The sequence below is a fragment of the Centroberyx affinis genome, unplaced genomic scaffold (genome assembly GCF_046629955.1).
Source record: "Centroberyx affinis isolate AG114_WGS23_722 - 3 ecotype Tasmania unplaced genomic scaffold, CSIRO-AGI_Caff_v1 ptg000131l_1, whole genome shotgun sequence".
Taxonomy (NCBI): Eukaryota; Metazoa; Chordata; class Actinopteri; order Beryciformes; family Berycidae; genus Centroberyx; species Centroberyx affinis.
The window spans coordinates 199247-221477 of record NW_027278831.1 but is presented as its reverse complement, the minus strand read 5'-3'; the positions used below and the strand labels follow the sequence as shown (position 1 = coordinate 221477).

At 38.1% G+C, this 22231-nt stretch overlaps 2 protein-coding genes across 2 annotated transcripts; both read left to right on the top strand.

Annotated features, from left to right (window-relative positions):
* Positions 1 to 1643: 1643 nt before the first annotated feature.
* Positions 1644 to 18798, top strand: scarb2c (scavenger receptor class B, member 2c). The gene is made up of 12 exons (XM_071530310.1): positions 1644 to 1842; positions 2421 to 2578; positions 5207 to 5351; positions 6232 to 6423; positions 6915 to 7006; positions 7400 to 7519; positions 10096 to 10274; positions 11347 to 11465; positions 13389 to 13462; positions 14410 to 14461; positions 15328 to 15480; positions 16186 to 18798. The coding sequence occupies exons 1-12, from the start codon at positions 1720 to 1722 to the stop codon at positions 16222 to 16224; spliced, it is 1446 nt and encodes a 481-aa protein (XP_071386411.1). The 5' UTR covers positions 1644 to 1719; the 3' UTR covers positions 16225 to 18798.
* Positions 18799 to 20460: 1662 nt separating this feature from the next.
* LOC139653493 (liver-expressed antimicrobial peptide 2) lies at positions 20461 to 21458 on the top strand. The gene is made up of 3 exons (XM_071530344.1): positions 20461 to 20526; positions 20888 to 21027; positions 21422 to 21458. Exons 1-3 carry the CDS (start codon positions 20461 to 20463, stop codon positions 21456 to 21458), a joined length of 243 nt encoding a protein of 80 aa, XP_071386445.1.
* Positions 21459 to 22231: the final 773 nt, after the last annotated feature.

Sequence of the window (22231 nt, the reverse complement as noted above, 5' to 3'; positions counted from 1 at the left end):
TTGTGGGGATAACATCTATTGGTCAAGTAGAGCACCTCATATTTGAGACCGTTTGCTTTAAAAACAAGCAGCTCACAGTAGCCTAAAATTTTCTGACATAAAGGATCAGGCTGGTGGATTAAGTTTCATATTTTTTTTTACCTTTTTACATTTGCCATTACACAGGATATGATGTAACTATCCTTTGTGTTATTTTGGGAGAGTGTGTATGTCACTGGGGTAAGGTGGCACCTCCCATTACAGATGTTTTGTTGAATCAGGCCCGCGGCTCCTTAGAAGGTTCAACAGTACAAAGAATAAGCTTGTCAGTTTCTGGAGTGAAACTATACATGAAGCAACACTGATTTGTCATTGTAGTCTACAATAGATAAGCTGTTGATAAGAATTCTTGTCGTCTTGAAACCAATGCTGCTGTTCCGAATGACCAAAATGTTTTATTCCTAAGATTACTGAATGATATCAATCAGATTTACTCTGAATTTGAATCTGTCAAAAAGAAGTATAATTCATGGTTAAAAAGATCATTCTTCAGGAAAGGGTGCTTTCACTATAGATCACTTTCCTTTCTTGACTATTGATATTTTAAGTCAATATGCAATGACATGGATAAGATATTGTTTAACTCACTCTGGACAAATTAATCTGTAAGATTAGAAAAGATGTTGCCAATAAACTCTGTGATTTCCACTCTTTATTCCACTCCATTTAAATAAACCATATTAAAAGATACCTTAAAATTACCTTACTTTACATTTAAGAGGTTTTAGCTTTTTTTTATTACAGTAATATACTATGGGCAAACTTCCTGTAAAACTTAAATCCTTACAACTTACACACAAATACTTGACATGGAGCAATAGGAACTTACAGCACTGGTAGGTTCAGAATTTAGCAACCATATAGTTCTTTTAGTCAGCCAGCTCATCAGGCCATCTCCATGGGCATTTTCGTCTTATTAAAGAAGTGCTCATTGAGAGAGACTTTCCTCTATTAATAACAATAATAAGGTTCACATAATTAAGGTTTTAGATGAATCTTAGAAGATGAAAATTATGAAAAAGAAACCCCTGTTAACAGTTGTCGAATTTTTTTTGTATGATATGAAGCTCAAAGGTGAAAATGGCCAATGTCTGTGTTATTTTTCTGCTTATAGTTCATGTCTGCAAACCCCCTGCTTGTCTGTGAACTGAATATTCTTATTGTTTTGTCTGTACACTAAAAGGAAAGAAAGAAAGAATACAAACTTCACCAGGGATGGCAATGTCTACACCAACAGGTCTTACATGAATGACGCGTGTGCCATGTGATTACTAACAAAGAGTGTTCATCTACTAAGATTGAAACTTTTCTCTGCGTTTCGATTTCAGCCACTAATGACGGCAAAATGATGCCCACTACCTAATGAATGACAGTGCCAGCGCCCCAGCACTGTCAGTACTCTAGTAATGTCAAATTTAACACAATTCTATCTGTTTTAATCCGATAATTTTTAACTACGTTAGTATTTAATCGTTGGGGCGGGTCTATGACTCTGTCGACGTTGGGCGAAAACGGAAGTGGGAGTGGTGCATATCTTATTCAAGTTGTGTTGCTCTTGGTTTCCATCTAGTCGGTTCTCGAGATATCAAAACAAACAGGGCAGACACAAGTTAGCTAATGTCACCGTAAGCTGCCGCTGCTAACGTACGCAAACGTTAGTTGTTTATCTGTCGTGTAAACATGCTGTTGAAATCATGTTGCATCTACAGCATTGGAATATTTTCTATATTAATTTTAATTGCGGGAATCTCGTTGGTCTTGTCTAATGTTTTTCCAAATTTCCTGCACTCCATGGTTAAAAAGGTAAGCAAAAGCCAATTTCCCTCTCAAACTAACTTACTCACTGCTAAATGTTTTGGCGATAGCTAATGTTAGCTAGCTTGATTTGACAGAACAACAGCAGAGCCTGACACGTTCTGCCACCGAATTAGCTTGTTTAGATCGTAGTTGACAGCTGTTCGCTTTTTTACGTAAAGCTGACTCTCTGAAGTTGCATGATGACTCAGCTGATGATTGATTAAAATGAGGTTGTTGAAAATGTGCTATTTCCACTGAGTCATAGGTCTTGTACGCTGCTTGTATGTTGTAACGTCATTATCTGCCAGTTCTTGGAAAAATATTGCGTTTTCGTAGAATAATCATGTAGTGCAAAATAATCTGGAACAATTTATAATTAGTCAGCTTTCTGAACTAACTCGTCCACTGTTGTTCAGGTTCATTTAACGTGAAAAGAAAGGGAGAGGACATAACATGAGTGGTTATTTCACCATTGCATTGGCAGAAGGCATCTGCAGAACTGGGAGTGTTTGTCATATGATGTGACTGAGGCCAGCTCACTCATCTGTGTGGGATGAGTAACCGCTGCCCTTTGTCCCCAATAGGAAATGGTTTTGAAGAATGACACAGAGGCATTTAGGGTCTGGGAGAATCCACCCCCACCTGTCTACATGCAGTTCTACTTCTTCAATCTGACCAATCCGCTGGAGGTGATGGATGGGGACAGGCCCGCTGTGGTGGAGATTGGACCGTACACCTACAGGTGACAGGAGTAGGAGAAGGGCAAAACAAACAATAGCCTACATTATTTAAATCCATTAAGCTACCACAAATCCCTGCAGAATGTTTAAATATTTCTTTTTTTTTTAACTATAATCTTGACATGACAGATCAATGACCCTTGTCTTTGAGAAAGTTACTAAGTTAGTTGAAAGAAAAGGTAGTTAAGACACTATAAACAAAATTCCAATAGTACATTTAGGCCTATATAATCAAAATACCTACAGTACTATGTTGTTTGGAAAACTTCCAAACGGACCAGGCTTTTTGATAGAGTATACCTCTAAAAGCATTAAAGCTGCCAGTCAGACTCTTGACAGCATTCCAAAGTGTGTTTGGTTGCACATTTATTTTGAAAAAGCTATGATCTAAAATTAAATTCACTTAAATATTCCAAGCACTTCACTCTGCAGAATGACATCTGCTCCCAGGGAATTAATATAAATAAAATTCCTAACATATATTCTAACAAAAAAACTGTTGTTTCAGTCCAGAAATCAGTAGGGTCTTCCCTGTTAGTTATGGATTCACGTGGACTGCATGAACCTGAATGAAATGTACAGAAGTCTTAAACAACAGAAAAGGGGTTGATGTAAACCCGCCATAGAATAGGACAGAGGTGCACTGATACCAGTTTTTGAGAACCTGAGTACTGAGTACTTTATTATGGTAGACTGGTGGATATGAGTACCAATCCGAGTACCACTCAACTAACCTTCATTCATGGTACCTAGCACTGGCCTGTTATAAAACAATTACAGGAACAAGTGTGTCATTTGCACTGAACGTTGTATAACAGTCCTCAACCAAATAAATAATAATAAAATAGAAAATTAGCAGAATGTTCTTTTTCTCAAACGACATTTCAGGTTTTTTCCATTGTTTCGCCTAACAATGTCAAGCCAGCCAGAATAAAAAATAATGCCTTCTGATCAAAATATCAGAATAAAACCCATATTAATTAACATGTTTTGCAGTTTTCAGTAATACAAAGTACCTAAGTGAATATATTTAAGTGGGACACTATAGTCAGTTAAAATTTAAATCCTGTTCACACCATATATTTATACCAACATTACCTTATTATTGTGTTTCAGAAGTGGGTTTTTCAAATTTCATGCTTTTCTTATGAAGGCAGCTTCAGGGAGCTGCTTTGCCTCTCCACTCTCAGCACTGCCAGACACCTCAGCTTGGCACGACTGGCAGTTTGCTTCACTGAGATCAAAGAATCGCCCCACTGCAGACATTTTTCCTCCCGCCGTAAAAGTATTCTAATGCGGCCAAGCACAGCTCATTAAAGTATTGGTAGAGGGACAGCTTCATTTGCCGATCTGAGTAGGAGTACTTAGCTGGATTGGCTCTGATACTACAGATGCTGTTGGTGCAGAGTAGGAGTTCTCAAACCTTTTTTGGTCCGGGATGCAAAGGAGAAATTGAATGCCTCACCCTGACTGGGCTTATGAAAACATTTTGCTACTCTTGTTACATGGAGAGCCCACTAGAAATAAGCCTGTGATCCATTTATTGTCCCAATTCATAGTTGTAGAAATTACCCTGTAGAAGCTCATAGAGATGGTTCTCTCAGTTGGAAATTTGGTCTGTTTTAAAAGAAGCACCAAAGAGAGCACAAAGTTACTGTGTTAAGCTTACATTAAGTCAATATATTTTACAATTATTTTAAGTTTTATCTTTGGGGATAGAGAAGACACGTAAGAGTTAGAACTTTCAGAATTCCTGGTAAGTGGCTCAAAACAGCTGTAGGCATTGCACAACAACCGCAATGATGTGGTTTTTGTCACGTTATTCAGTGAGGAAGGAAAATGAACTCAAATAGAACTCACACAGCCACTGTACTTTATTCTTTGAACCCCTCTTACACTTTAAAATTCATGAAGCCTAATGTGACTTTTTATCAGAGATTATAAAATAACAGCCATCATTTCCTCAGTCAGAGGTGTAAATGTATAATTGCAAGGTTCTGGGGATAGGGTTAGGGTTAGTTTCCATGAAGTTTCCATGGGAAACTGCGTAAAGGCTGTGCGTTCTGAAAAACAGTGATTTTCATCCTAACAATAATAGCCCAACTATAAACAAGTGGACTTTTGAGCTTTTAAAAATTTCAATAACTATGTAATCCTTGACCAAACTAGCTTGACATTTTGAGTGGGACCTGTGGTAGCTGATGGGATATAATGTAAGTTTGTAATTTTAACCACTGTGCCCCAAAGTTACGATATCACACTAACCTTAGGTACCCGCACGTTCACCCATATAATGAAGACTCATAGGAGTATACCTATCTGTCACTGATATAGTCTGGTTTATAAAATAGAAAGAGGCTTTTGTCAATCCATGGTTCCATGATCTCATACTAGGAGTGGGCAGATGCAACAAAATTGTGATCAAATTTAGAACCTATTAAGTCATCCTACACAAACTCACTTAGGTTAACCTCCTATCTCACATCATATTTTTTCTCTAAAAATGTTTCTCAGCACTCTGACCTAGAAAACGTGTGTGGGTTGGTTTGAAAAATCTTGTCACCTCTAAACTATCCAAAATTAACTTGATTCAACTTTACTCCAGTTGACTGTCATGTTTTCTTTCACAGGGAGTACCGGCCTATGGAGCAAGTCAACTTCCTGGATAATGGCACCAAAGTAGCAGCTGTCAACACTAAAACCTACATATTCCAGCCTAACATGTCCCGAGGCCCAGAGAGCGACCTCATCAGGACAGTTAACATCCCCGCCATGGTGCGTCACAGAAAGTGATCAACAAATAACCAGGGCTGAGTGGTAGACTGTTACTGAATCACAGTGATATTGCCCAGTAACAAGTAGTGTAACGCATTACTGTTGAAATTTTAGTAATAATATAACTATTTCCAATCAAAAAAAAAAGTATTCGTAAATGTTTGTTAACGACTTACCCTGATTTGTCATAGTTAGTCATGGTCTTCTCAGTCTTCGCAGGCGCACACTGAGGTAGCCCAGATGATAAATGGCAGAAAAGTTTACTTTGTTCAGACTGAATTATTCTCCCTACTTTGATCTTATTGAGCAACAACATTGGATATCACCGATATTTGGTTTCCCTGAGTATTCACTCACTCATTATGAGATGATTTTTGGCAAGACACGAGACAATAAAAGGAATGTCAAAAATAATATGTCTAATATATTATGTTCATTATGTTTAGCTATCTGACATATTTATCATCTTTGTGATGCATGTTTTTAATATTTTCAACCAGGATTCCACCAGTAATTAATGAAATAACCTGAAAAGGGAAAATAAGTCATTTAATGTTACAGTTCATAATTTTGTTGTTATCTAATAATCCTCTGTTCATCGTAGTATTTATATTTGTTGTACATTATGCAATCTGTACAACTCCCTTTTTACTGCTATAATAATCTATCAATAACAAATCTAGCACAACATTGTTTCTACTTCTGTAATATGTGTGCTGTCATATAGGTTTTTTTCGATGGTACTATGAAAGTAAATGATTTCTCTTATTCCCTGATCCCTTTAAGGAACTCATGAGATATATTGCTTTACACAGGGTTTTTATTTATTTATTTTTTGTTTGCTTTTGTCTAACATCCCTTCCTTCCTCCTTCCTGGTAGACGGTGATGGAGAGATTCAAGGACCAGCCTTTTATGGCCAATCTGATCTCTGCCTACATGAGGTCCAGTGATGAAGGCCTGTTCACCACCCGGACAGCGGGAGAGCTGCTGTGGGGATACGAGGACGCCCTCCTCAAGGCTCTTAAAGTCCTCCAACCTGACCTAGATGATGTCTTTGGGCTCTTCTACAAGGTCTCATTTACACAAATACATGCAAATACATGCAAATACATGCAAATACATGCAAATACTGTGAACAGGCTGGAAGATTCAGAGTCATGATGGCATGATGTTTGTGCTGGTCAAAAGATTGTATGACTAAAATAAGTAGAAATTTGGGGGTACATTTTATTTTACCAGTCCATTCAGATTTCTGCAGTTTTGTTGTAAATCTTGATTTTGTAAAAACACTATTTTATCATTTACTGTATTAAATTTTTTGAATTAGACCTTATCTTTAATTGACTGCGGATTTATGGTTTATAAGCCAAAATGTACTTTACACAGAAAATGGTACAAAAGAAACAGTCAGGTAAATTTTATAGAAACCATTCTAAAATAAAAGAAAGTTTCAGAGAGAGTTTCAGATTTAATGTATCAGGTTGGGCATACACCACAATTTTCTTTTGCTTTGTTATGAGAGAGCTGTTTGTTCACATTGTTTCTGTTCTTGTTTCTTACAGGCCAACGCTACCAACGATGGAAATTATGTGTTCTTCACTGGCCAGCAAAACTACAAGGACTTTGCTAGAGTGGATACATGGAATGGTGAAAGGTAATTGTGTCAGAGACTTTTGAAATCTCCACTCCCCCCCCCCCCCCACCAACACAAAGTGATATCACCGATCTCTTGTTTTGTAAATCCAATCAGTGGGAATCATTGATCAATCAATTTAAATGGATAAGGGCTGGCTAACACAAACGATTCTAGGGAGTGGGTAATGTGAAGTAGTAATATGATCAGCGCTTGTTTCATCATGCTTGATAACCTTGATCAAGGTGTTGAAGATGTAGGACAATGGCTAAGGGAAAATGATTACGGGGGCGTTCGGGCTTCTAAATGCCTGACACGGAGGTAGTAAATCACTGGACCAGGGTAATGAATGATAAATTAATGTAAAATATATGCATTCATATTGTCTGTATCTTTTTTTCTTTATGCATGCAGGTCAGTGAACTGGTGGACGACTGATGAGTGTAATATGATCAATGGAACCAACGGAGCTTCTTTCCATCCGGTCATCAACAAGAACGAGACGCTCTACATGTTCTCCTCTGATCTATGCAGGTGGGTGGAGGAGCGAACTGTTCCCCTGAGGGCTGAGACCCACGCTGCGGGATGATAAAATGAGTCCACAAAGTTTTCTAGAGAAGCAGCAAATGTATATGTTTATGTTCAGAATTAGATTTATTTTCACCAGGTACATTTTCACATACTAGGAATTTGACTTGGTGAGGTTGGTGCAGTGCAATATACAGACATTTAGACAGACAAACAAGCAGCAATCAAGCTTTACAAGTTGAATTTAAATATAAGAAGTAAAGAAAGAAGAGATTCCTGAAAATATATACAGCATATACAATACAGTATTATTATTGTTATTATATTATTGTTATAAATATGTTTATATGAAGCTACAGGCAGTGTCATGCTGATATAACATTTACAAATCTGCCTGATAGACTAGTAGTTTAACAACTCAAAAAAACGGTGGCACATGAGCCTCTATATTTGTCCACAGAATTAGTTTGGGTCTTGTGTAAGTTCTTTTTACAATGTGGGTCACCAGAGAAAAGACACTGCAAACTGCTGGTGTGGGGTCAAGCCCCTTTAAGCTGATGTGGGGTTGTTTTGCATTTCCATTCACTAATGTCTAAGGTTAAGAATTTAGCTCTGAAAACTGTATTCTATTCAATGGCAACTTTGCACAACAGCATATTAACTAGGTAAAATCAGCTATATAAAAGTTGTTCTGGACACACTTTTGTTTGGTTTGCTTGTTGAACACAGTTGGTAAACACATGAAACTACTATAGTTGCAGTTTGGTGTGATTTGCTGCTTCCTCTTTCACTGACCATTGTTTTTTTCCGGTCTGAGCTACATGGCTTGAGTTGGCTGGAGAAACCGATATCCCCTTAATCATCATAAGAATGTCTTCCTAAGCCTTTCCCTCAGCATTATTCAGGTCTGGATAGGATACCGATTTAGCCTGGCTGGTTACATGACTAGCTAGTGTTAGCCTCTTGAATGAGGCCAATGTTAGCTTACTACTTGTTTAGTGCTTCAAACAACTTCAGTTCTCTGGTTGTTCATACATCAGAACAGATCATAAAACTTTAAGCTAAAGTCCAAGTAAATGCTGAGTGATGTAGTGAAAAGGTTGAAAGCAAACGTTTATGAAGCGTTTATGAGGCTGTTTCATGTCAAAGTGTTTGTGCCATGCAGGTGTTCAATTAATAAGCTTACCACTAAGCTCATGTACAAGATTGATGTGAACCCTCCATCTCACAGACTGCTTTTTAAACTTTACAGTTTTGTTACACATTCAGCTTTACAGAATTGATTTGTCCCCTGGCTCCACTAAATGAAACCCTAGCAATAAGAGAAAATGTGCAACCCTTAGGATCCTTTAGATAAGAGAGCCAGGGAAAAAAGGCTCCACCATCTCAATATTAAAACCATGATTTATTACAAAATAGTTTAAAGTGCAGCACATTGGTCTGATAAGAGTCTTAACTCTTTCAAAAAAACCTGTGTTCATTTAAGGTTATTGCACTCGTCTTTCCCCATTTTCCACTTGCAGAACAGATTGGTGTTAACACTGACCGCAATAAGACATCTCTGTAAAGTTAAGGGGCTTGCAATAAAATGTAATTACATTTTTAGGAATGGGAATAGGCTGACTAGGCCTAGAACTAGGTGAGTAGGGTATGTGTGTCGTTTGCAACATGGCTTGATCTAGGCCATGCCATTGACTCAGTGACCCCATGAATTGCAAAATGTCCCACTGTACTTTACTAGATCAGCCACATGCAAGGGGCAGCACCGTAGTGCCATGACAATATGCCTGTGACCTTAGAATGATCATTTAAGATAGAAATATAAGAAAAAGAAATGGTAAGTAACAGTTAAGAAGAGGAAGTTTTGTTTTAAATTCAGGATGAGAGCACATTGGTGGGACTAGAGGAGAAATATATGGGAGTAGGGACAAGGCAAGGTGAGGAAGAGATGGGTTTAGAGACATTGTGGGTTGTGTTGACCAAGCCTAGCAATCCAATATAAAGAAAGAACAGAACAGGCTCCAGACTGACACCCTGGGGACCCCAGTGGAGAGGGTGCACAATGATCACTGTGTCCTCTTCCATGAAGAGTGCAGCCTGAGAGATCTCCAGGTCAGCGGTGGCATAGAGCATCAGGTGGTAAAGGCAGAAGACAGTTGTAGGAGAATGAAGACTGAAGAGAGACAAGCAGCTCTAGTGGAACAGAGTGCTTCCATGACAACGACCATGCAAAGTCTCAGTAGAACGGGACTGTCCTGAAGCCAGACTGGTTGGTGTCCAACAGTCTATTTTGAAAGAATTGATACAGCTAGTTAGAGGCAGCAAGAGTTTTTGGAATAAAAGGAAGGCATAATACTGGTCTTCTTTGTGTTTTGACATCAGATTGGTCGAAGGTAGGTTTCTTGAGAAATGGAATAGCTACAACTGACTTAAAGGCAGAGGGTAGTCAGGAAACAGTGATGGTCTAGAAGAGGGGCTAGCGTATGGGGTTGAGTGGACAGGAGGTAGATGTCTAGTAGGTGTCCAGATTTTTCTGTCTGATTTAGCAGAGATTAACCTGCATATCCAACTCTATTTCCAAGGTCGCTGTATGCGCTGTATGAGGAGGATGTGAGTGTGAAGGGCATCCCCGGCTACCGCTTCGTTCCCCCCAGCAAGGTGTTTGCCAATCTGACTGTGAACCCAGACAACGCAGGCTTCTGTGTCCCTGCTGGAAACTGCCTGGGGTCTGGCCTGCTCAACGTCAGTGGATGCAAACAAGGTGGGCAGTTGATTAAGCAGTTGCTACTTATTAAGACACATTTTTTAAATCAGTTTTGTATTGTATCACAATTGCAAATGGTCTTTGGCAGTGTTGGGAATACCGTTACAAAGTAACGCGTTACTGTAATTCCACTACTTTTGGCGGTAACTAGTAATGTAACTAATTACTTTTTCAAATTAAATAACACAATTACAATTACTGAAATTTAAATGGGCTCATTACTCGTTACTTTACGTGAAAATAGTGGACAAGTTCAGAGGATTATCCGGTTTATGATCATCCGACCTTACGGTGGTGCAAGTGAATCGAAAGACTACCAGTCCGGTAACTTAGCCCAAACAATGGCCGACAGTTCAGGCGCAAGCTTACTGCGATACTGCGATAGCAAATCCATCAATGATATCCTCCTCCTGAGAGCTGGACTCGCGTCTCTTCCTCCAGGGGGGACGCGGGGCTCTGGCGGCGGCTGCGGGGTGCAGAGCCTTTGCTGGGCAGGGAGGTGGCGTCCCTCCCCGGACTGTGTCCCTCCCTGTCGGAGCAGGAGGAGTTGGGGTCGGGGCTGCGGGCGTCTCTGCTCCCTGCCTCCCGCAACCTCCGCACCCTCTCCCGCTTGGACGGGCATCTCCGACCCTGCTTAAATTTCCCATCCATGTTGTTATAAAAGGGTTGCAATGTCAGAAAAGATGTGTGTATATGTGTGTGTGTGTGTGTGTGTGTATCACTCCACAGTGTATGCTCGCCTAAATGGTCGCTGCACCCTGTAATAACAAATACACACTGGACTGAGAATTGTAGCCTGCGCTATAACGAGAAGATAGGGGTGTGTGTGTGTGTGCGTGCGTGCGTGCGTGCGCGTGTGTGTGTGACATTTAAAAGTAACGCAAAAGTTACTTTCCCTAGTAACTAATTACTTTTATTATGCAGTAATTGGTAAAGTAATTAAATTACTTTTTGAGAGAAGTAACTAGTAACTGTAACTAATTACTAATTTTCAGTTTTTCTCTTTATGAACCTGCTCTGCGTAATATCTTCCATAGTATTATCTTAACTGTATCTTTTGTCTGTTTAGGTGCGCCCATCATAATGTCCTCACCACATTTCTACCAGGCAGATGAGAAATATGTTCAGGATATATTTGGCATGAAGCCTAACAAGGAGCAGCACCAGACTACCATTGACATCAACCCGGTAGGACTTATGAATTTTATGCTTAAACATACTGTAGTTCTGTGGTGACTGTATTGGTGGGTGTGGCACTCTCAAGCCTTCCTTAGAATACTCTCTTCCCTCTTCTCTTCTCATGTATCTTAGCTATTTTTGTAGACAAAGTATATTGAACAGATGTGTTCTCAGTAGTTTTCTTCCCCCAGATAGTTTGCCAACTGATGTTTTCTCTTCTGATCATTTTAGGATAAAATTTAGACTACATTTAATTTTAATGTTATCATTTTACTGTTAAGTTTTACTTTATTCCCTCATTTGGTTTGTATTTTCAATACTTAACATGTAGAAAATTGAGTGACCATGTGGGGAGCAGTTTTTAAGACAAAGTGTATAACCTTTCTGGTCAGGGAGACAGTTGGCTTTCACGTTTACCACTAGATGGTGAACTATCCCAACATTGCAACAGCTAGCTTAATGGTAATAGATGAAGGCAGAGGGTTTTTTACACCGTAGTTAAAAGTTAAAGCAGTGGTATGTAGTACAGAGCAGACACCAAAGATAACAGCTCTAAGAGCTGTTATCATGTAATAATATCTTGTAACCTGGGTTGAGCCTGGGGTCAACTTGTGATAAAGAGGAGCATAGTGAAAAACTACTGATTTCAGAGACACAATTAAGGCCCAGATATCTGTACACCCCATAGGAATTAGTGGATAGTTGAGAATTTTTATATGTAATTCTGTGAATATCAGGATGTGTGGTTACCATTTGGAGAGTAATTCCTGCAGATATAGGCTACCTGTTATTAAGTAGCAAATTTGTACTGCAAAAGAGCCGTAGAGCCATTTTTTCTTGATTCAGCATCTACTTTAATAGACGACCCACCTCTGGTTTTGTTAAGTTATGTAATGTTTTGTGTTGGTAGTGGTTGCATTTCTGCATTGCCTATTTGCATTCCAAAAGCATAGACCTAATTACATGCAAAAACATAAAACTACTCAGGCATTTTTCAAGTTTATGGAAGATGTTTTTCATACCACACGAAAATTAATGGCAGTGAATGGCTTCTAGAACAACAAAAGAGAGTGTGCAGATACCGATAAGAATTATGTAAAAGACAGTTAGAAACAATTAGCACAAACTTAAATATATCGAAATATGTGTTAACTTGGAAGTGCTGAACATCGTCACTGGTAAAAAAAATAATATAAAATACCAAAATTTACCATGACAAGGAGATTTTGGACATTGTGATATATTATAGTAAAAATGCATGTAAATATATGTAAAAATGTATGGCCAATAATATTTTGTCCACCCGGACGTGCAACTTGTCACACACACCACTTACTTCACTTACACCATATACTGGTGGTGGCATCATAAGTTGAAAGCAGTCTTTGAACCCAGTAGACGGTACTGTTTTTGTCTTTGCACCTTCCTTCTATAATTTATTGTCACCTCCACATCTCCACTGTCTGAGATTATTGATACTGGTCGAAGTCCTTTGACTTCTTACCATCATAAAACCTGCTGCAGGTTACTGTGGTCTTTTATAACTCGGGATGGATAGAGAGCCACTAAAACTGCCAGGGTCTGTTTTGATTCTCACTTGGGCCACCCATACTAAAAATGCATGCATTTATGTTTTCTAAGAGTGTCCAATAAAAGGTATGTGTAGGTTGGTATGAGAAGCTTTCAGATCATTTCTGCAAACCAGGCTCATACATACTTTTACTGCACAGTGACTGAGTTTGAATGATCAAAATACATTGGAGCATGCAGATCTTGAACATATCATGCAGAGTCTTGATATCATATGATGCTGGTGCTGAATATGCCAAATAATCATTGTAGGCTAAAATGGGCTAATCATGTTATTAAGTGAGGTGTCAACACTGTTAGTTTATAGACTGTTCCTAACATAGTTGTATTTCTGTGTTCCAGCTGACAGGGATAGTTCTGCAAGCAGCCAAGAGGCTCCAGGTCAATGTCTATGTCGAGCAAATCCCCACCTTCAGGTAATCAGCTCTTGACCTAATCAGTCGCTTATTAAAGACTATTCATTGTTTAGAGCTACTGTTCAGTCACTGATGTTCTTCGATTGAAAATGTCTCCTCTGTGTATTGAAAAAATGCTCATTTCATTTTGTTTATAATATATGATTCTTTTTTTTTTGTTGTTTTAGGTTAAATAGGGTAAACAATCTTTCCTTTACTGCCACTACGCTGCAATGTCATTATGCTGCAACAGCATTTGCAGTAAATGCTATTGTGACTTTTTTTGTTTTTTGGAAACCATAATATGTCATCACACTGGGTTACTGGTAAAATTAAGCTGCAATTACTGTAAGACTACTGAACTCTGAGGTGGATGACTGTAACAGAATTGTAAATCAGTTATGCTGTCGTCACCATTATTGCTGGACTTTTGGACAGTCCAGCTCCCTTGTTATGTTTATAGTGGGCATTCTAAATGATAAATATAACAAGCTAATCTTAGGTCTGGATCTAACAATACAGCTGTCACTACCTGTCCTTGCTACCAGTGTGACTTGGAACTATTTGTACACACGGTCATTTAAAGAAAAACAAAAACAAAAAAATATTCTACAAATGCTACTTATTCCTGTTAAAAGCTGAGCTGATGAAGACTGTGATATACAGTTTGTTTGACTGCTGTTGACAAAATGCACTTATTGTAAGTCACTTTGGACAAAAGCGTTTGCTAAATGATGTAATGTAATGTAATGTAATGTAATGTACACTGCATGAAACCACTCCACCATATGCCCAAAATGTTTTAGGTGTTACACAGATGATCTGTTTTAAACTGGTGATAACCGGTGCTGTTATTACTGTATGAACATTCCTCTGTCTCTCTTTGCCATTTATTCACTGATTCATAATAATAATCAACATAAGAATGAAATAAGAAAATCAGTATGAATAATTCTGTTTCCTTTCAGCCAAACAGGAAACGTGAGGACAGTGGTCTTCCCTGTGCTTTATCTCAATGAGGTACATACGTTTTACACACACACACCATTGTTGTCCAGCTTGTCACAACTTGCTACGTTATCAGTAATCTTCTGAACTCTGGCTTGCAGATCATAAACTCCCCTCAGTGCACCGCATCCAAAGCCAGATCACTTGCCATAATAAAACGGGGAAAGAAGATTATTCATTTTTGAAGGGGTTTCCTGTACTTAAAGGAGAGGATCAGTGTCATTTAGAGTTAGAGCCCATTTACTTCTGTCAACGTCTAGTTTAAGTTTCCCCCAATCATTTTTCAATGCATGCTGTATGTAATTAGAGTTTTGGAACATTTATACATTTTGTCTTTTTGGAAATATAAACTTTACAGCGTCAAACCTAGCTTGAAATTAACTGCTGTCCCAGCTAACAAAGACGGCCCAAATAAAAAAAACATGGATGTGAAAGTAAAGTTTGTAAGGTGACATGGTTTGAAGGATTATTTCCTGGCAGGGACTTTCATTTCTTCCTGTAGGCGTCAGTTTATTGACAGTAAGCAAAGCGAAACATAATGTGCGCATTGATATGAAAACACTCAACTCGGACCCAATGAAATGATGATGACACAGAAACTTCATGTTTACTGTGATGGATTATCTAGCTTGGGCGATTTTCCGGTCTGTGGAAGTTGTTTTTCATACTCTACAAGTACGAATGACAGCAAATGGCTTCTTCTGAAAGGAGGAAAACAAGCCCTGTTATCTCCAACTATACTGAGTGTAGACAGCAGCAGGAATAATGTAAAGCAGAGGATAGACCAGTGGCACAAAAGTAAAACAACACCGGTATTATCCTTTTAAATTCTGTGTTTGAACAGCACCTCTAACCTCGCTCTCCTGCCGTCTTTTCAGAGCGTTGTCATCGACGACGAGTCGGTCAAGAAGCTGCAGGTGGTCGTTGCTGAGGCGAACATCGTGGTGAACATTCCGTTCATGCTGATTGGTCTAGGCATCCTTCTAGGAGGAGTCTTCATGCTTCTGATGTGTCGACAGAAGGTCCCTGAGGTGAGAGCTCGAGATGTAACTGAATGGGTTCGTCTGGTCATGGAAAATGCGGAAGAGTCGTGATGTTTTTCAGTCATGGAAAAGTTATGAAAAATACACGTCCAGACAGTTTTGCACATAGCTTGGAAATTTGTTGATTAATGTAACTGGTTAAAAGTTAAACACTAAGCTTCTTCTGGTAGATGTACTGTAGGTATAGGTATTTTCAGTACATCTTTAGAATACCTTAGCATTTATTTACATGCTTATTAGATGATATTTCAATCTGGATATTTTGTTTTTCACAAACAGGTTCATACTGAGTGTTAATTTGCGGTCAGTGACAAGACCAAACAGAATCAGTTGTGTTAATCTTTTGTTTATATAAAAGCACGTATTGTAGGAGTCTGCAAATTCCTTTTGAGCCATTAGGCCACTGAACACACAGCTGGGTCAGGCTCTTTATCTTGTATAACGTGTGCTGGGGTTTATCAGTTTCTTAACACTAGCATTGTTTGTTCTATCGTAAATTGATGACAACAACAAACAAAGGGCATAATAAAGATCATTTTATTGCCCAATTGATATTGGGAAACAAAGACCATTTGTCAGCTGGCAACTCACCTCTGGGTTTTTGTTGAATAAACTCTATGCATCTATTTTTAGAGTTGTTTTTAAAGAATGTTTTGATTTAACATTTATGTTGTGTCTGGTCTCGTTTCTCAGAGCACCGCTGCTGAACGACAGCCGCTGCTCAGATCGTAGCACCGAACAGCATGTGGAATTCTGGGAGAAGAGGAAGAGGACCGCCATGCACGCATCGTAACTCATACAAATTCAGTGTGTCAAGGGTTCAATGAATCAGCAACTCTAACCTCCAACTCCAAGTACCAGTTTCCTTTCATAATCACATTTGCACCTTTTAATCTGGCTTTTAATCCACTGTTTTAGGAAGAAAAGTGCAAAGGACGGTGTCTTCTCTTTATTTTGTTTGTTACAGGGTTGAGGTTAGTGCTCTCTATTCAAGTCAGATGTAATGAGGTTGGAATTCCTGTTTTTATTACTAATGGTTTAACAGGATTTTAATTTCTGAAATATGGGGTTTTGAATCAAAATAACCGCCTGAATTGAGTTAAAGCTGTAACTTAACTGGCCTAACAAAACTTTTTTGGATTGTTGGACTTTGGATTTTGGAGAGTCAGCTCTGAACTAGTGTGACTGTGTGAGTGAGTGAGTGAGTGAGTGAGTGAGTGAGTGAGTGAGTGAGTGAGTGAGTGAGTGTGAGTGTGAGTGTGAGTGTGAGTGTGAGTGTGAGTGTGAGTGTGAGTGTGAGTGTGAGTGTGTGTGTGTGTGTGTGTGTGTGTGTGTGTAGGCGTGAGAGTGGGCGTAAAACTTATCACTAAGACTGTCCACACAGACCCCAACAAGTGATGAAGGAATGAATGATTGTAAAACTAACTAACCCAACTAGCCCGATTAATTGTATTTGGTGTGGTTTGATGCATAAGACTGAGATATATCAGTGCATCAATAAGAAGAAACCAAACCATTTTATAGCCAAATTTCCTCTATAGTCATCAGCTTTTTACATATTTTCTCCCAGTGTGAAGAATGAGTTGCTTGAATGATATTTGTGTGTAATGATGAGACCGTACTACTTTAATGTTATGTAATTCAGGTGTTTTCACCACTCATGATGAATATTTTGCTTTTATCACCAGGACAGTTAAAATATTCTTTCAAGTAAATCATGAGCGCATATTATATGCAGATTAACAGAAATGAATCAAATGGCCCTATTGTGTCAACAACATATCAGCAGCTGATCATATTATTTGTTCCTATGAGACAACAGATATGGTTTGAGGACTGTCACTTTTAGAATTAATTTCAGGAATAAGAAATGAGTGAGATTATTTTAACAGGTGTTGACAACATTAATAACAAAATCAGGTTGTGCGAAATGACTGCAGGTAGAATGTTTTTTTTTTCTGTCAATGTAATTAGTGTTATTGATTTCTTATTCACATCCAACAGTTCTGTTCATTCACTTCTAAAGGTTCTTTATAACCTTTTAGTGTCATAATCTGCAAGAAAGGAGCATTTAGACCCATTTCCACTGGCTAAAATTTGTCATTTTTTGTCTAGAAATGTTGCTCAGAAAAATGTTTTTTAAAGGTTTTGATATCTAGCAACAATTTCACAATTTCAAGTCTACACACAGTTTTCAGAATGTCACATTTGATTGCTTTTGTTTAGACTTTACTCTCAATCTCTCGGGTTAGATGCGGCTCTGAGTCAATGGTGTAATGGAATAGCCTCATTTTAAACAGCCAAATAGTATTTGTGTATTTTCTCCCTTTTTAGTCAGTTCTGTAATGTAAATTTTAGCTAACTGGCAAACTCAACAGTAGCAGTATAAAGGGAAACTTTTTACAGAGTGAGGCACAGACCACAGTGCAGTATTAGCTTGTTTTATATTTGAAAGCACAGATCTTGCCCAAATGTAGTCTGTCTGCACTAATGATGATACTTTACCTTTAATCTGTGATTTTTATTGACCTCTGCAATTCTCATCAAGTCTAATCAAGTCACACTTTTCAGTCTATGTATACTATTATGTTTTTGACACTATTGATACATATTATCCCAAATAGAAAGTTGTGAAACACTGTTATTCAATCTACCACTAGGATTGCTGTTATACATTATGTTTTGTATAAATTCTGCAACTCTAAACAGCATTTCACCAGCTTATTGTAGCAGTTAAAAAAAGGTTTCTGGAAAATAACTTTTTATTGGGATAGAGCTGATTATATTACTGATTCTTAAAATGCTATGGATTTCTTACTCAGCAATATACATAATGTCATTATGTCATGTCATTTTGCTTTTTCAGTATGCAATGTTCTTCAGATATCACTGTTTTCCCATATGTTATTGTTCTGGCCATTGTTTTATATGTAAAAGAGAATAATATGTGTGCAGTACCACTTCCAGAAAGTAAAAACAGCACTGCATATTTAAACACTGTTTACAAACTCTCCAATAGGTCACATATTTATAAATAACTGCATAATTTTTAAATGCACACTACATTCTCATTTGCTACTGCTTATCAATAAACTTGGTGTGCTTAACATTATTTGAAGGCGTGTTTGTATTTCCTTCATCACACATTTGTGAACAAATTGATAAAGTATCTCCAATAAACTATCTAAAACACTCTCCCCATGACTCAGAGAAGTCATAATTGCCTTATGACCGTAAATTAAGTGGTTGATGTCAGTTACTTTATTGTTACCAGAAGTGTCCAGAGGTTTTGAAACTTCTCTATTAACAGCTGCGCCCCTCTTGATTTCAACAGATTGTTAATTATTATCTAGTAAATCAAATAGTTGTGGTGCAATCTAGGTATCTTGAAAACGCAATAAATTGTGAAACCTTGTTATGTGTGTTTTATAAAACTATTTGAATAAAGATTTTTTTAAAACCTCCCTAAATTTTGACCTTGTAGCAATCACCTTAATGTGGCTTGAACTGTGATTGCACTCCCCATGCTTGCCCATTTTCAGCACAGCATAGATATAGTTAGGTAGAAATTTAAAATTCAGATTATGATCTTGCTATATGGTGGGCCGCTACGGTAGAATACATCATAAAAACACTGGTGGCTATAATTTGAAAGCGCAAAATTAGTTTTTTGTTTGTTTTTCAACCTTTATTTATTCAGGAGAGGGTTTTGTTAAGTATGTATGCTCTTTTTTCACAGCAGTGTAACCACTGTCTTCTACTGTTGGCCAATGAGCAGCAGAAGGGGAAGTACTACTGCAGTGATGAAGCTCTGTTGAAATGGCTCTTTAGTGAAGAAGAAGTGTGTGTGTGTGTGTGTGTGTGTAAGTAAATATAGGGATTTCTTTCAGTATGATAGTGCTGGAACATATTGCAGTTTGTTGTGTAATAAATCTTATATGCTTTCAATGTGCTGAATGCTTGCCAGATGAATAGTGTCCTGTGATACTTTATGGGCTGGGCATCCTGAAAGGTGCACGACACTTTAATAAAATAAGAATGGAATGGACTGTTGAAGGAGGGATGAGCATCATTCACTTTTAGTTCCCAGATTTTCCTGCCAATATGGGGATCCAAACCAGCTAATGGCCTACAGACGTATAGAAGCATGTACAATTGTTGCCAGCTGTGCTTGCTTAACTATTTTAAATTATGTTTTGTAGTCTGCATTTTTCTTAGGAATGCTGTGCAAACTATGTGCAGGTGGAAATTATATTTATAGCCCATCATCAAGTTCCTTTTAATGGTGATGCTGCACTCTTAGCTTAGAAAATAACCCTTCATAAGTCACTCTGTCAAGACCACAAGCTTTAGTCTTTGATGTTGTAAGCAGCAACTGTTAACAACAGAATTCTCAGGCTTTACTCGAACTATATCATTTGCCATAATAGAGATTTGGACAAATGGATAATCAACACTGAAAATGTAGGGGGTTTATATGGATTCACTTATTTGTGGCTACTAAAACATATTCATTCTTAGTGTTTTTATAGAACATGTTACACATTTTTGGATTGTATATTCTGTATTTCCATTTGAAACAAATATGACTCCTCATGACAACACACATCTACGTGTCAACATGACTAACACATAAGGTGTCACTGCCTCTTACGTGGAATTGTCCTCATTTACAAGGGTAAAGTGTTATTTGAATTCTTGTGGGTAACCTTTGACCTCGGTAGGCATTATCAAACTGATAAGCAACACTGCAAGAAGAGGTTTTGTTTGTTGGCGCTGACTTCAGATCAGCTTAGCCGCCAAACGTTAAGGTCAGTCATTAATTGAGGAAATTGCCAACTTACTCCTAGATAACCGTTGAGGAGCAGCTCCACCCAACCCCAATTAAGACCTTTAAGTGTCAGGGGAAAGCACAGCAGCCCAGTTGCACTCCCATATTCTGTCTCGAACTGCAATATTGTGTTCAGCATGAGGACTCTTCAGCAAAAAATCATTGTTCTTTCCATTTTTCTGTCTCTGATCTGTATCTTCCAGGTAAGATAATATTACCTCTGCCATTGTCTTGCATGTGAGATAGAGTTTGCTGTGTCTTATGTGCTAATAGAGAATGACATGGGGTTTTTAATCTTGTTGGATTTACGGTATTTTATTTTACCACCATGTATCAGCAGATTACAAAGTTACTTCCTAAGGATGTTAGTAGCAGGATTACTTTGCGTCCCTCTGCTAGGGTTGAGGGGTTTGTGATCTTGTTATGTTTGAGGGACACTTTGAAGATAATAACATGTAACAACATGTGCACCAGTGTGGATTTAGGTCCAGCTCTCAGTATGTGTAGCATGTCATCCCATGCTCTCATACAATATTGTAAATCTCTCTGTAATTACCTTTCCAGGTCCATTCGTTGCCTTTACCTGGAGAGTGGAATGGTCTGATCCAGCGGACCAAGCGCTCTCTGCTGTGGCGCTGGAACACCCTGAAGCCTGTAGGTGCCAGCTGCAGGGAGCATGCAGAGTGTGGCACTAAATACTGCAGGTACAGTATAGCTTGTCAGAGGGTTTGAATCTTAATTCTTCAATGAAATTCTAATTTAGGAATCCCACAATTTACCTTGCAATTTACCTCCAGTAGTAGGGAATGGTAGGGAGAGCATGTTTGAAGAATAAACATAAGCACAGGACTAGCCAAATGTTTCAATGTTGCAAGCCTGGAACACAGTCTGAAGATCTAATGTAAATTAATAAAACCATTTGCATTCCTTCAAATCATATTATATAATGTTAGATATATACTGTATAATGTTCCTTTTATTCCCCACGTGTCATTTCAACTATGCATTTGTGTGTAGTGCTGTGCATGTGCATTTTGCATTCCTTGAACAAAGTCATTGTGTAATGCACTGCAATAAATTTGCTCCTTATCTTTACAGGAAAAATATGTGTTCCTTCTGGGTATCCACCACCTGATTATAGACAAGATATTCACAAACACCCTGCAGCTGCGTGACTCACTACAACAAAAACATCTGCTTTATAAGCTCTCTCTCTCAAAATAGAATCTACCCAACATGAAATCCCTTCTCTGATAATCTGACTCGAACTGAAGACCTGCTGGAAGTTTATCAGACTCTTACTCTATACTGGAATTAGATAACAAAGTAATCTGATAATCTGGCGCTGTACTGCAGCAAAACAGCTATAAATGTTATAGGTAAACATGTTGAGGTTCAGTAACTGCCATGAACTAATCAAATGACTCCATTTGTGGATAATTGGTTAAAAATCTTGATCTGACGAGTTAGCCCCAATAAGGCCATCTCAAACAATTTGTAAGATTAGGCTGAAAACTGGTTGACTGCTCAACAATTTTACCACTTAATTTCCTTAAAATGCAAGACATAATGTAGTGTCTCCCCTCCCCAACCTTAGACAGACAATGTGTGAATGTGATCATCAATGTCTGATGAAAGAAATACAAATATGCATGCAAAGAATGTGAGGTGCACTGAGTTTATTGATAAGCACTGGTAGATGACAAATCAGTGAATATGTTTATGGATCATGTATTTATTTGTACATATTGTAAACAATGTAAATATTCAAATATACATTTTTTTTCAAGAAGTGGTATTGCACACATTTTGTCTGCTTTAAAATGTAAATCAAGGCCAGAACAAAGAAAAACATTTCTTACAACTACTGCTGTTCTTTTTATGCAACGAAAAAACATGAAAAAACTG

Coding starts and splice junctions, on each gene's coding strand:
- scarb2c (XM_071530310.1), top strand. CDS start 1,720: ATGCTGTTGAAATCATGTTGCATCTACAGCATTGGAATATTTTCTATA. Junction 5,352..6,231: donor CAGTTAACATCCCCGCCATG/GTGCGTCACAGA, acceptor CCTTCCTGGTAG/ACGGTGATGGAGAGATTCAA. Junction 7,520..10,095: donor TTCTCCTCTGATCTATGCAG/GTGGGTGGAGGA, acceptor TCTATTTCCAAG/GTCGCTGTATGCGCTGTATG.
- LOC139653493 (XM_071530344.1), top strand. CDS start 20,461: ATGAGGACTCTTCAGCAAAAAATCATTGTTCTTTCCATTTTTCTGTCT. Junction 20,527..20,887: donor CTCTGATCTGTATCTTCCAG/GTAAGATAATAT, acceptor TTACCTTTCCAG/GTCCATTCGTTGCCTTTACC. Junction 21,028..21,421: donor TGTGGCACTAAATACTGCAG/GTACAGTATAGC, acceptor TTATCTTTACAG/GAAAAATATGTGTTCCTTCT.